At 34.7% G+C, this 15,383-nt stretch overlaps 1 protein-coding gene across 1 annotated transcript in view; it reads right to left on the reverse strand.

Moving 5' to 3' along the window:
• Positions 1-476: 476 nt before the first annotated feature.
• Positions 477-15,383, reverse strand: part of LOC146136215 (putative ATP-dependent RNA helicase DDX46) — a 43,091-nt gene continuing 28,184 nt past the window's right edge. The window contains exons 14-29 of the mRNA XM_083396370.1: positions 14,997-15,148; positions 14,737-14,912; positions 14,545-14,666; positions 13,468-13,546; positions 12,428-12,510; positions 10,661-10,825; positions 9,969-10,131; positions 9,346-9,539; positions 8,260-8,397; positions 7,233-7,382; positions 4,201-4,377; positions 2,849-2,977; positions 2,677-2,766; positions 2,056-2,200; positions 937-1,010; positions 477-788 (exon numbers count right to left, since the gene is read on the reverse strand). Of these exons, the coding sequence (XP_083252496.1) occupies positions 741-788; positions 937-1,010; positions 2,056-2,200; positions 2,677-2,766; positions 2,849-2,977; positions 4,201-4,377; positions 7,233-7,382; positions 8,260-8,397; positions 9,346-9,539; positions 9,969-10,131; positions 10,661-10,825; positions 12,428-12,510; positions 13,468-13,546; positions 14,545-14,666; positions 14,737-14,912; positions 14,997-15,148 (2,085 nt within the window). The 3' untranslated portion in view covers positions 477-740. The remainder of the gene's footprint in view (positions 789-936; positions 1,011-2,055; positions 2,201-2,676; positions 2,767-2,848; positions 2,978-4,200; positions 4,378-7,232; positions 7,383-8,259; positions 8,398-9,345; positions 9,540-9,968; positions 10,132-10,660; positions 10,826-12,427; positions 12,511-13,467; positions 13,547-14,544; positions 14,667-14,736; positions 14,913-14,996; positions 15,149-15,383) is intronic.

Consider the following 15,383-nt stretch of genomic DNA (forward strand, 5'->3'; position numbering starts at 1 on the left):
ATTATGATTGATCTTGCCCAAACTTTATCATATCAAAATAGAGTCCGAGAAGGTGGACTTATTTTTTGTATATATTATACATAATTGAATGTCGCTGCTACAGTGCGCCACATGGCGTATTTCTATTATAGCCATTTCTGATCACAACATTTTGCAACTGTAACTATTGTATAACCACCAACGTGTTTCTTTGCTTGAAGTCAATTAAAATTATTTTTGTCTTGGCCAGAACGATCTTGCCGGCATATTCTTTAATGTGTTGAAATTGATTTTAAAAAGACCTTTGCGCATCAGTACTATCGAGAACAGCGATTCTTAAAGTTATTTTTTTAAGACTTATTTTGGCGTCACAAAAATTACCATGAAAAAAGGTCCACTCATCTTATATAAGGACTTTACTTGGTTTTATTCAGCCTTTTTTTTAAGTAGAGAAAAAGTAAAAACTGTTATCCAAACTACAAAATATTTTTCAAATATGCACTTGATTCTTTTATTTTCCACATTATTAAAAAACGCTTAGTGTGCGATCTTTGGCAGTTTCGCCGCAGCAACTATATGGTTGGAAGGTTGAAAAAGTCATCGCAAAACACAATAAAAAAAAAACTTCTAGCCGTTCGGAAGAAAAATATACATTAACAGTTTTAAAAAATAAATATTAACTAGCGACGTGAGCTAAAATAAGGGAAAGGTTGCCTTTTGGAGATAACTGTAGCATGTATGATTGCGATTTAGAACTGTCCTCAGAGCACTTTGTACCTTCCTTTTGACACAGGTTGATACGAGTTTTGCTGCGAAATAAAATAAACATTTCAAATTACATTTACCATTACTAAACAAACCAATCATCCTAATCAAAACTAAACCATAGGCCAATAACAAAACAACGCCGATCCTTATTAACCTAAACATACTTAACGTATTTAATAATAAACTTACCAAACGAATTAGTTCCTCTTTGATTAACCGAGTTATCTCGCTCTTTGCTTTCTGTACAGCTAGTTCAGTCGTCGCTGTGAAGGCAATACAAACCATTACATAAATACGGACGAAAGGTATTTTCTACAAGTAATAAAATACGTATATTTTAGAAGAGCAGTTTATTACAGCCACGTGGCAACATACAGATTATGGGGTCGCTAGGTTATAATAGCTCTCAATTAGTTAAGCTTGAAACTAAACTTGTGTTTTTTCACACTTTAATTTTCGAATATTTGTTGTTTTTTTCACTTGCGAGTGTTGGTTAAAATTAAAGTTTAAAGCATGATAAAGTTATTAGTTGCTATTAGCCATCCCAATCTAAATTGCTATAGTTTTGCAGTTAAAATGCCTTAAATGCATAAACGCAAACTAATTAGGTAAACCAGTGTGGTCTAGTCAAGTACAAGCCCACAAACAAATGTGGTCCGTATACTCTTTTTTCGGCTCGCAATATTCGCTGGTGAAAGCCAAAGAAATATTTTGGGCACGCAATCAAATTTCCCGGCCACACGCTGCAGCATTTGTTCCCTTTACTGCAATTTTACGGTAGGTTTTTCATATTGGTATACCAATGCATAAAGTCACCCTGGAATATTTTCACCTTTTCTGTGTCCACAGTCAGACGCTGTGTGGACTTCGATACAGACTCGCTGCAATATGCAATTTCTGCCAAATTATCTAGTTAATGATTTTTTCTATAAAATGTTGAAGTAGGTCAATTATGTCGCAAGTAACACTTTTTTAACTTTAAAATCAAGACGAACGAAATAATGTACACTTTTTTGCGCAAATTTTACGTAAATTCGGTGCAGCCATTCAGTTGCAGAGATAGTTTTAATGTTAATCTTTTGATGCGCTCAATGTGTCAAGTGTACTTTCGGTAAACTAAGGTAAACGTTGTCAACTAAATCCTAATAGACCCCAATTTTGGGCTCGATTAACTCAGTTGAATATTTGCACAACAGAACCATGTTTCCGAAGATCAAATTACAACGTAACTTGTGTAAACATTTTTTTTTGCCCCGACCACGCTGAACTACAGTTAATCCCTCTCCAAATAAAATTTGGTCAAAATACCTTCAATAGCAAGGTACAATTTTCTCTCATCTTCTTCAACTTGTTTACCAGGTGGGTAATACTGTCCTCTAATGGTGACACCAGCTTCGCTATATTCGCTGATCTGCAGCAACATATCTTTCGATGTCACCTTCCATCGGCATGTCTGCGACAAATTAAACAAAACACAACTTTATTGCAGTTAAAATAGGTTGCCAAGAGTTAAATGATGGTGTGAACCGTACCTGCAGGACGTTATTGCATGGGGATAGTAAATCTGCTCTCGCGGTCAATTTTAGTTATTACCGAGTCAGTCATCCTAATGCTTTTCCATATTATAGCCTGGTATCCCTTCTGGATTTAATATTTGTTTATTTGCTATTGTTTACAGAAAACTAAAAAAGGGCTTTCAAAGCGACATAAACACTCTGCTTTATACGACTAAATTAATTTTGCAAATCAACTGTACTACTAACTTTTTACGTTACTGACCGAACATAGAATAGCCAGATGGAAAATGGCAGTGAAGAATATATTTATAAATATGTTTGGCATGTGTTTTGTTTGTTTATAATTGAACTGATAAAAGTAAAATCAATTAAAGATTGGTGTTGTATTATTTGGGATTGCCGAGGAACAAACCTGTGGGAAATCGTTAATTTCCAGCTCTTCTTCGTAGCGCTTAGCTGCGCCTTTCTCTGCGTCTTCCTCAGATTCTTCCTCAACTTTCTCCTAAAACAAATTAATTTCGTATGATAAGAACCAAACGTTCACCTAATAGGAAAATAGAAACATTTTTGTACTATTAACTCACTTGTGGTATATAGTTGAGTTTCTGGTTGATTTTCCCAGCAAGTTGCTCAGCGATTGTCTTAGCTGAGACTTTAGGAACTTGCATGTTGCGACCCATCATGACTGCAGATGTCGCTTGTTGCATTACGTCCTAGAACAAAAATGTAAATAAAGCAATTATGTAACTACACGTCACAATGATTACTTTAGTGCAGCTTCTTAATCCGTGGGGGTTAGGAAGCTTATTTAGGTGGACTGGTCTCTGCTTTACTCCATTGTGCTATTTCAACTTTGGTTGGCACAAATATAAGGTACAGTCTCTTTGACCATACAATATAATTTATTTGTATTTGCAATAGCAGTTTATAGTACGATAAAAGTGGTACTGGCAGTTTTAAAGACTATGTAAATGTATTGTTACGTATTATTGTGAAGAATCTTTTGTGGCATCTTCTACATACCATAAGTACGATATAAATAATGCCGTTTAAACGGAATGGCATGTATACGAAAATAATGCTGGCATTTAAACGGAATTGTATGTATACTTTGCATCACTGGTTTGGCGAAAAGCTAACACATTTATCGGTAAGTAGACCTTGAGGTATAAATGATAAAGAAGCTAATCTAATGCACTAGGTTCGAGTGTTACACGTAGACACGCGAAAGACATACCAAAGAAAATAGCATGGGGCATGCTGCACAGGTGCACAGATTTTTACCGATAACTATGTCATGGTTTGGACAGCCGATGTTTTCTTAAAAGCTATACGTCATGATTTTTTGGAGGACGTATCATGAACAAAAACTGATTCCCCTAATGCGAAACAGCCGAGGGACAGTGGACTGTGTTTTAATCATAACCGATTAGGCATAACATAAAAGAGGAAACCGATAGTATTTTTTTACTTTTTACCATTTACACGAATTTATAATGTTTGTGTTATATTGCTTTCACAAATAACGAGTAACACCTTCTGAATCACGTTCGCGTAGATGCTGCGTTCGACAAACTCTTCTCGCTCATAAACTTTTTTTATATATGTAATGGTATTTCGTTCGTTATGATTGGTAGAAGTATATCTCACCAAGGTATCAATTTACTTTATTTTTATTCAATAAACAAAAAATCACAAATTAAAAATAAGTTCAAATTAAAAATCATCATACAATTGAACATGTTTTTTCTGGGTTTTACGATTTTTATTGTTCGGTGATGACAAAAATTTGGTTCTTAATAAAACAAATAGGAAAGAAAACATTGGTTCTTAATATAACCAATATGCAGCTGCCATTGTAATTGCTTTGTTGGTTCATGTGTTAAACTACTACTGAAAATGTCCCTAGCCGAATATTTGACAATATTTCTCTGACCTGTGCACCCAATTGTTTGTTGAGACTAATCTTAGATGCGAGTCTCTTGGCAGCTTCAAGTTTTGCCTTGTTGGCTTCCGCCCCTCCTGCAGCACCTGCGGGCGCATTGCCCAGTGGCGTCGCAATATCTTTCACGGACTTTTTGCTGTTGAACATGCTCTCAATCTGGTCGTCAATCTAATAAACACATTTGGATGAATATTATCTAAAATATCTAAGAGTGATATATCCAACAAATATTTGTAGTTGTTTGTTTGTTGCAAGAGAGAAGGTGCAAGAGCTTACACGTGGCCAACATTCCCCTAAACAGTTTAAAATAGACTATAATTTTAGCACGACGGGTCACATGAGAAAAATGCTACTGAGAAGGACTTCATTCCTTGTCGCATAAAACCTGTTTTTCTATGAAAAATAATCCCCACTATACTCGAACGTTCGCACGCGTCACTCTGGCGCGATAACATGAGCTGATGATTTTTTTCGTAGTTGTCAAAAACAAAAACGCCACACAGCAACTGACCCACAAAATCGCTGTTAATGTAACGCTTGCCGACCAATGGCTTTATCATGTCGTTAGTCTTAATACGATGGTATCTCTAATCATATTTGGCTTCGTTTGTCCACCCGAAGAAGGTTTTTCTTTGCAAGAGAGAGAGACGGACCAATGTGCGCGACAGGCGCCGTTTGATACCGGGATTAAGCAGCAGGAAGCTTATAGGAACATCGTACAACAACCTAGGTGAGACTAATTTAATAGTGATTTGTGGAAAGTTCTTACAGTGTGTTCACACACAATTTAGGCAGAATTTGCAAAATATTGCGTTTATTGCAGCAGTTTAAACATTAAGCAAATTTTATTTATAAATATGACTTTTAAAGTTTGAGAAGGTTTGGTACCGGGATTATGTATTTCCTTTATTATCACGCAAGTCGAACAACTACTGCTACACCTCAAAATTGTACGTTTGTTATAGTGATTCCATTTGAAGTGTTAAGTGCATTTGCTTTCGACAAACTTTTTAAATCATTGGCTATACCAGGGTGGTCTAAGGTTGACAGCATCGCGGGCCACAATATTTCTTGCGGGCCACATAAAAGTACAGGCTACCTGCGTGCCAGGAGTAGATCAACAATGTATCATGATGATGTCACAAAGCATCGTCAAAAGACATATAAGCTCAAGAAACTTGCTGCTATCCTCGGACTTGTGCGCAAATTGAATCGACTGTTAAAATTTGCGTATTTGACAAAACTTTTAATTTTTAAGAAGACTGCTTTTTATATAAAACCAACTGCTCTTTATAAGACTGCTTGAATGTCCGTGGGCTTAAATATACGTGCGATTATTTTAATACAATTTTAATGGAGCTGTTGCATAACACACAATCGCCAAATTACAATAACGTTATCGTTTCGCGCAAGAAGGTTGTAACTGATCAATTTGGCTGAAATTGCATCTTGGAAAGGGCGTTGGCCTATAGTCACAGTGAAAATCTGTAAAACTATACTTTCCAGAAGCGCTATATAATTTATCGTTTATTTACTTTAAAGTGGAAAAAATAGTAATTTACAAAAGCTCGTTTTTTTATGCTATGTTCATATTAAAAAGAAGGAAAACGAAACACAAATTTAACTTATAAGTTTGCAAAATAGCCATTTTAAAAAGTTCCATATAGGACACACTGCGACTTCTCTCCAACCGTCCGAACCCATGCCAAAAATTAGGCGTTTTTGCCACCCCCTGGCTTCCAACTCGATGAGCGATATGAAACTTTTTTATTTAATGGTGTAACCGGGAAATGTAATGATAACCAAACAATTGCAGTATGCTTGCTGTTCGTTGGTCACTTATATTTCTTTGATTAAACACTCAACAGTATGCAGTACAATAATTCAGCAGAGCTTTGGGCCTCGGTTTGGACCACCCTGGGCTATACCATGTGAGTTTAGCAAACTTACAAGGATGGTACAACTAGTATTAGTGAAAGAGGCCACACTTTATGCTTTTGTTCAAAATGAGACCGTGCGCGCCTTCCGTGTCTATAATGACCAAACTTCAGGTCATTTAGTCGATTTTACAATGTAGGCTACATGTTTTTCGATCACCGCCAAATGCAAAACAACACAATACAAGTTATAACATTTCTATTTATGGAACGCGTAGCGCCATGATGTGCAACGTTTATGTTTCAGCAAAATGTTCACAAAAAAACTTTTTAGTCCACTGAAAAAGATATTATGCTATCCCTAACATTACTTTGTGGTTACATGTTAATTTCCACATTCATTTTTATTGTCATGGGCTATTACACCAGGCTAAGAAATTTATAAGGACAATCATCATGTTACAACGAAATATGCAATAGTGACGAAGATTCGTACATTTTTCAGGTAGATTTTTACAAATCATCGAGCTTACACAACGCCTCTTTACAAGTTACCATTAAACTTGTAAATTCTAGTTAGACGCCGATCTAAAATTCAACTAGTAATACTTTATTTAGCCTGGAAAATTCCTGGTGTTTCGTCAAGTTATAGATAATTCTGCCACCGATATTTTTTTATTCATAGATTTCATTGTTTGTGTTTCACGTAAAACTCTTTACGAAAAACATTATTAACGAATATCTGTTTTTTAGGCCCATAAATGTAAGTTTGGTATAAAGGCATAATTATCCTGTTATTCATCAAAAGGTTTTACTATATATAAAATCTCTTTAGGTTACAGTGAAAAATCTCTTAAAGAATATTAGCGAATTTGTTTTGATGACGCCAATCAATTATTTTCATTTTTGGGTGTTTTTTGCGCTACGTAGTGGAACTTGAATGGCAATAGAAAAACTTTGTGCTTCAATATGTGTTATACTCTTTGTAGCCAATGATTAAGGCAACTTTGTTTTAAAGTGGTAATTACCCTATTTAACCTGGGCACCGCCAGGTATTCCGTCTATCCTAGATTTGAAGGCAAATATACAATATTTAGCTAAGCGCAAAAAGTGGCCATCTCTTAAAAAAACGTTTAGGTATATTACGTTTTGTGCCATTTCCTCGTCATCAGAATCTTGCAGGCCGAGAGCAGCTTTCTGGATCTGACGTCGCTCCTTGGCAAGCGTAATCTCCGTTTCGTCAAATTTAAATCCGCGGCCGCTGAAACCGCTGTTCGACTTTAACACTTTACCTTGCTAAGCACAAAAAATTGAACAGTTTCATTCTTTGTTTTTGTTAAATTAAAGGACAATTTGCTAGGACACATACGGACAAAAAAAAAGAAATTTTGATGAACAGAATAATGAAAATAATTTCGTCCTACACAGTCTCTAGTAATGATATTAACATATATCCAGTAAAGCAGTACTCCCCAAACTTTTTAATAATAAAAGCATCTTGAAAAGAGACTGTTACGCTACAAAAATACCTAACCAAAAACAAAATTAGGGAAAATCTAATATACTACTTTTTTATGGCATGTTATTACCCAGTTCAACTTAACCAGAGGGGTCATCTTATATTTATTACTACTTTCAACAATGGATTAATGTGTATGATTATGTTTTCTTTTCGCTAAATGTTTGTTTTTCCCTTAATGCGATTTTCACATGAGTAAAAATCTATACGCACTCGAGCTACGAGTCTGAAACTTGATTAACATCAACGTCGAAATAAAATAAAATTAAGAATAGAAAGACGTCGGTCGTACCAAGGCAAACTTTATGTCTTAAATACTAAGCATCAATAGGAGAACAACCTTATTCAAAATACAATTGATGCTAAATTGTCCTAACTAAACGACAAAAAATATTCCGATTCAATAAAGTTTTTCTAGATTTGTTGTGAAACTTAAACTCTAAATTGCCAAAATTAAATGTTTATGCACTTGTTTTCCTTTGCGAGAATCTTTAGCGTCTTTGCAATATGGTTTATGAATAAAAATGTTTTATAAGCATCGTATGCTGTTTAGCCGTAGTTCATGGGCAGTTAATCCTTTTATATTTATCCATGAAATAATCTTTTTTTTATTGTTGAGGAGCACTGCATAAGTAAACAAAAGTGGGTTCAAACCTCGTGTTGTTCACGTTTAAATTCAAGCCAAAGCTCTTCAAGCGCTTTTGGGACTTTTGCTCCACTCAACTCGAGAGCTTTGATGATCTCCCCAGAATACCGAGCTTGGTTCTTTGTTATAAAAGTGTACGCCCACCCCTAACAAAATGGAACAATTCATTTAGCAATGTAAGTAATATTTTCTATTCCAAAAATAAACTTAAAACTCGAATAAAAATATAATTGAAAATAAATTAACACCTTAGTTTTGTTTTTTAAGTAGGGACGTCTAATATCCAGGGTTAACATTCTTTGCTTATTTCTAATTCTAATATTTGTGCTTCTACTTCTATAGCTTATTCAAGTGTCAACTGGTGATTGAAGGGTGAACTGTTTATTTCAAAATGTTGTTACACATTGCCTTTCACAGTGGCGAGTAAAATTAAAATAAGGTGGGCCTATTAAAGATTTAATATAATTTACAGAAAATGCGTAAGCAAGTTTGTCGGAAATTTGCCAATGTCAAATCAAACTTAAAACTGAACTATTTGTTTCTTATAAGCTATGTTTGCTTGAGAACTACTTTTCTTGATTTAAAGCAAAATGAGGCTTTTAAAGGGTATTATTTAAAACTTTGCCAGTTTCCAATTTTTTAAACAAATAATTTAAAAAAAAAAAAAAAAAATTTTAACGGGCGTGCCTATTTTTAGGTCTCGAAAAATGGTAACCCTGCTAATATTGGATCGGAGCCCATATCCGATGTCAAATAGGAGCTATCGGTAGTCTTTCGACACGAGAGTGGTATCGCTGCCAATGTGATGCCAAACAAAGGTAAGCATTTCGGCCCTGGTTTGCAATCTTACTCAAGAAATGACGTACTAAAATAAAGGTTTCCCGAAAAATTTGGCTTTACGAGCATACTTTTTGCCTAAAATAAGATACGATAATATAACATACGAAGAATTTAGACATACCTAATTGCATACATGGCTTTTTGTACATAGACACAACGTAAAAAGTTTGGTTAAAGGTTAATTAAAATATTACTAGAAAATTTCTACAAAAAACGTATTCGTAGAAAACACAAGCAGAAGCAAACATACTAACTTTATTTCCAGCACGGCCAGTTCTGCCACATCTGTGAACATAATCCTCGTAATGATTCGGACATGAGTAATTAACAACTAGCTGTAAATCCTTAACATCCAGACCTCTGGCTGCGACTGAGGTTGCCACAAGCAATCTGTTTACCCCACTTTTGAAGTCGTTTATCACTGAGTCACGGTCGTACTGGTCGATTCCTGCAAACCGGTTAAAAATCAATTTACAAACGAGCGCTTTGAAAATACAAGTACGTATGTTTTTGTATAAATATGACCTGTCCCAAATGTGGTACTGACAGTGATACTAGGATTCTTACGAATAATAAACGTGCATTTAGAAAGGCGTATCGAAATCAATCTGCAATTTTAAGAATTTTTCAGTACATCTGTCACACAAGACAAAAACGAAGTGATTGCAGTCGATTAAAACTCACAAACTCGGTTACACTAGGGCCGATATTCAGAATGGTACTAGATTAGACTTGAATGTAAACCTTACATACTTGTTTCAATTCGTAATACAGTCTTATACTACAAACCATATTCACATTACGTTATACAATGTTAATATTACTATTATCTGCAAAATTGACTGGCTTTGGCATAAATACCAGTTTGTTAGTTTACCTCCGTGTAGCGCCATGCATGTGTAGCTGCTGTCGAGGAGGTCTTTGAGCAAACTATCAGCTCTCTCTTGTTTATCAACAAAAACTATTACTGAACCACGTTCCTGGAATTCACCAAGCACCTCAAGGAGTTTTAGGTACTTCTGTTCTTCGTTTAAAATCACCTAAATAGTCCAAAGGGAAATACAAAAATAAAAAATTATTTCATAGCGAACGAAACACCTTTGTACTTTACATTTAGATTTTAGACTTTTGACCAGAAGTCATTTAACAACAACATTTAAGTTAAAGATTGCATTGGAATCATATGTTTAGTAATTCACTTTTTATTTTGATAGTGTACAGCAGGGTAAACTTAGTTAAACGAAAGTAAGGAATGCCATGACACATGGTGATAAATCAACTTTTAACTAACCAAATAACTGTATAAGAAATACACAGAAGTCGTTAAAATACATTAAAATTGTTACAAAATTTAATTCCCAAAATTGCTTAAACACATTTGAAGCTAAGTACTTATAGGGTGAGGCTATATTTTAAAACCTTACACATTGGGCTTTATTTCAAATCTAAAGTATAAAAACTATATAGAACAAATAGTTAAAAATGTAGCAACCAAAACGACGGAAACTTCTAGCATTGCTTTAGAGTTTAATCACACATTAGATGTTCACAAGTTGATAACAAACATACCACGGACTGTATCACGTCCGGACAAACAACGCTCCGACCTCCAACCTGAACTTCAATAGGCTTGTTTAGGATTCGTCTGGCTAGCGCCTCCATCTGGCGAGGAAATGTGGCGGAGAAGAGGACAGTCTGGCGATCAGGTCGACACCCGTTGATCACATGCATCACCTGTTTAGTAGGCAAACTGTTGGGCTGAAGCAAAGCTAGTAACTAGTTTATTCTTGTAAAATAAACTATAGAAAGGTAGATTAAAACATTGTTCGAAATCGAAAATAAAACACTATTTTTATGTTGAGGCGCTATTAAATCAACAATATGGTTTTCTTTCTCAAAAGAAAGAATAAAATTTTCAACGATTTTGACATATGTTATGTTCTAAACGTCATATCATTTACAGTAAAAGTAATTCATTTATAATAATTATTTGAAAATAATAAATCCGGTTATTGCTTGGTGGAACAGGAAAATTTGACGAGATATCGTCACTAAATCAAACAACATATATAAAAAAAATATAAGTTTTTATATAAATAATTGCGCCAAAAATGTCCATAAAGCATTAATACGATAGATTTACGAATAAGTTCCAACAACCAGATTTAGTTTGAACAAAATCAAGTGTTGGAAGATTCCTAACGGCGATATTATCAGTAATAAATATAAAAAAAAGATTTAGTAAAAAAACTTTGCTAGATAATGTTAACTTTTACTTCTTACATTTTGTTAAACCTATAATACAGAATGATTTGACCCGGGCAATACGCATTTGTTATGGACACAGCGCCTTTGCCAATATGTTGGGCCTAATATTGTTGCTGCTTTCATAAAGGCCGCATCCTACTTTAATTGTGAGAAAGTATTTACTCGACTTATTTTATACACAATACTGAACATTACTTTCGGTTACATCTTAAATGGGTACACCTCTTAATATGCGTCTTCGTATAGTTTTAATCACGTAAAATCGGGGCATTGCCCGAATGCACATAATATATTATTGCAAAAAGGCTGCATACTATTGTTAAAAGTAAATACCTATTTAACCTGGGCAACGCCGGGTAGTTTGCCTAGTATCAACATCGCCTAGTAAAAATTGGCGCTTAAACTTTAGACTGTGACAGTGTGACACTATGCAAAAAATGTTTGATATCTGCGGCTTATTAGTGAAAATCAGCATCTATAGCACATAAAAGTTGCTAGTTATGTCACAATTATAAACTGTATTAAGATTAATAGCCAGACGTACAATTGTGCAAAGAAAAATATTTTATGTTTAATATGTGGAGTTGGCCTCTAATATTTTTGGTTCCCACAAAGCATCACTTAAAAAATGTAGTTTAAGTTAATTCGTTGTAAAATTTATCTTTCAGCTTTATCTCCACCGTTTTATAAAAAAGACCAAGTACCTAGGGAACCCCGCTCCTGCCCATTAACGGGCAATCGATGGAGCCTAGGGGTTCGCCGGGACATTTTAAAAGGTCTACAAGATTTTCTTGTAAAGTAATAATTTTCATGTTATGCAGATGAAAGGTAAATGTAGTCTAAATAAACTATATGAACAGAAACTACTAACTTCAGTACTGTACTGATAATATATCAATTTTATTTATCAAACTCGCAGAAAAAAAATAAATGTAATTTGGTTACAGTTTAAGCAAATTAGAAATACAATAACAATTGCATCAAAAATGGTCATCAATTGCATTGCAAAAATAAATCCGTTAAAACAAAGTCTAAGAGACAGTACACTTCTCTAACGCTTTTAGCTACCTGTGGTTCAAATCCCATGTCGAACATTCGATCGGCTTCGTCCAAAACAAGATATGTACAACGCCGCAGATTTGTCACACGTCCTGCGAAACAAACAACCCGAAGGCAGAAAACAAACAACATGGTTAGATGACAGGTAAATATTATGTTCGAACGTGGCGCAATAGTCGCCATAAAAGGATCGGCAAAGTAAAAACAAACATATGAAATTATTGCATAACACATGTTTTACAGAAAACGATAAGGTGAAGAAGTAAGAAGGCAACAAATGATGCTGCGTATCACTCCCAAGATCTGTCGGATACTGGATATCTGAAGAAAGAAGCAACATAATTACACGGCATGTGTATAAATCCTATTGGTTAACAAGCTCCTTAGGCTCATCTGGTGGTATATCAAAACCTTCATGCTAATTTAAACGAATAGTAAAGCTTTGAAGTTGGGATTTCGAGAGACAGTTAGCATTTAAAGTTAAGGTAGTACTCTCATTATGTATAGTTATTAGCTAAGTTGAAAGTATTTTGACGGGGTTTGGCTGGTGAAGTCAGTACAGTTGTGCACCTGAAAAAAATTGACGTGGTTCAGTATTTGCTTATTATATAAGTTATATCAGTCACCAAGACCACCTAAAACACGACGACAAATAATTACTCTAAGCTAATTTTATTATATTATTAACGTAAACACGAATTTGTTTGCGGCATTTTATTTCAATAAAAATTCAAGGTTAAATTAGCTCTTTAGCAAGATTGCAATAAGGCTATGTTTGTCAACGCCTGCAGTAAAATTATAAGCAAAAATGGTCAAAAACACAATCTTGAGAGTTGATATTTATTGATTAAACGGATTGTATATATAGTTTTAATGTTTAGATAAGATAATTCGTGTTTTTATAAATGAACCCCCAGAAACTGTTCCAGTGATCTTCAATCTGTAATTATCTGGGTTATTGATATAAAATATAACAACGCGCCAAATTGTTGATAGCAAAAGTTAATATAATAACAACATAAGGTAAGAAGAACTTATGCTTAACCTACCGCCATTTGCTGACAACATGTCTATCATCCTTCCGGGGGTGCAGACGATTACCTCAGCTCCGCGCTTCAACTCCGCGATCTTAAATTACAATAGTTTGCATCAACTAAAGTCACATTATTGCATGATAAACAATGTAGAAAGTTAGATTACCGACAACAGCTAAAATAGAGACAAGCATTTAGATTAATTTCAGCACAATATAATTTCTCAACCATTTCCACCTATTCGACAAGTTAGTTTATTATATTAAAACAATAAAATACGAATATTAAATAATAAAATTTGTTCCATAGCACTTTTGCGCCGATGAACAGCAAAAGTTTCGTTATATCTTTGCCAATCCGATCCTAGTCTGTTTGCTAATTTCTGCCATCGTTGGGTATCCAACGAAACGTTTTCTACTTTTAAAAAAATTTCCTAGAAAATAGTAACTTAACAGTCGAAATTAACTTAACGTTAAAAAAACACTACATTTTGCGATTTGGTTTCGCCATGTTGGTTGTTTTGTCAGACGTCACTCGGTATCGGGTCGGACGAACGAAATCTTGCCAGAAACATTGTGAATCGGTATAGAAATAAAATACTAAGTATCGGGTTGCTAATAGTAACCGCGTCGACAGTTAGCCGGGCACGGTGTATTAAACATACGACTAGTGTTTAATCGGCGGTTCTCAACTTTGGTAGATACTGTAAATTACTAGTTCAAAGAACACATGAACGCGTGTAGTACTCCTTATAAATATTAAGGAAAAAGATGAATTGTTGTTGCTGCTTTGGGTAAATTAAGTCTGAGAAGTGTATGCAAAAAAGCAAGACACTTTTTATAACCTTGCGATTTGTATGAACATATATGACTTAAAATTATTAAATACAACTAATAAGGATTTGGCCCTACAATTCTGCATTCGTATCACTAAGAGTTTGACAACCCTTTGCTAGATTAACCGAATAGTCAAAAAAGGAATGTCAAAGTTGTGTCTTTGTAAGTCAGCAGCATAACACTGGAACGCTTCTTTTTAGAAAAAAATGTTTTCTATTATAAATTGACAAGTTAAAATACATTAATCGCTATAGACCTGTTCTGAGATCCCAGTTCCTCCGTACACACAAACTACATGTAGCTTGCTGGACCTGGTAAACTTTTTGCATTCCTTTGTGATTTGAAGGGCCAGTTCTCGAGTGGGTGTCATAATCACCGCTGGAACGATTGCGGGCAACAACAGGTTATTTAATATGCAAAAAACTGCAACAAAATGCTTGCAACTTACCTATAGGACCCTCCCCACTTTCAAGTGGCCTTTGGTCCAAAATGTGTCGAACCATTGGAAGAAGGAATGCCACAGTTTTTCCACTTCCAGTCTTCGCTATTCCTATCAGGTCATTGCCAGCCATTATTGCTGGGATTGCCTGCGCCTGTATGAAGGTTGGTTTCTCGTACGACGCTCTGGAGAATAACAATTAATGTGATTGGAAGCGTTTTTGGAAACTTACTTAAATGTTAACAATAAATCTCACAAAACGGACTTACTTCTTTAAAGCATTTAGTATTTTAAGTGAAACCCCAGCCTGTACCCATGATTGAATTGGTTTGGGGCAATTTTTTCCACGAATTTTAATGTTCTCCATTTCGGCTCTTAACGTGTCTACTTCACCTTGAGTCATCAATGCAAGTTCGGGTACCTGGTGGGATATTTAGTTTTGTTATAAAACAAGTTTCTCTATAAAAGGTTTATCACTGCTATCATTCCTCTTTCACTAGTATTTAATTATTTTAGTTGAATTTTTTGTGTAATAATGTAATTACAAAAAAGTTATAAAATAACAAAACAAAGAATTTGTTACCGCACAAAATACTTGATGGCGGATATTACATCACGCCACAAATATGTTTTTACCTAAATTAAAACACTTTCAA

Source organism: Ascidiella aspersa, chromosome 8 (genome assembly GCF_963924565.1).
Source record: "Ascidiella aspersa chromosome 8, kaAscAspe10.2, whole genome shotgun sequence".
Taxonomy (NCBI): Eukaryota; Metazoa; Chordata; class Ascidiacea; order Phlebobranchia; family Ascidiidae; genus Ascidiella; species Ascidiella aspersa.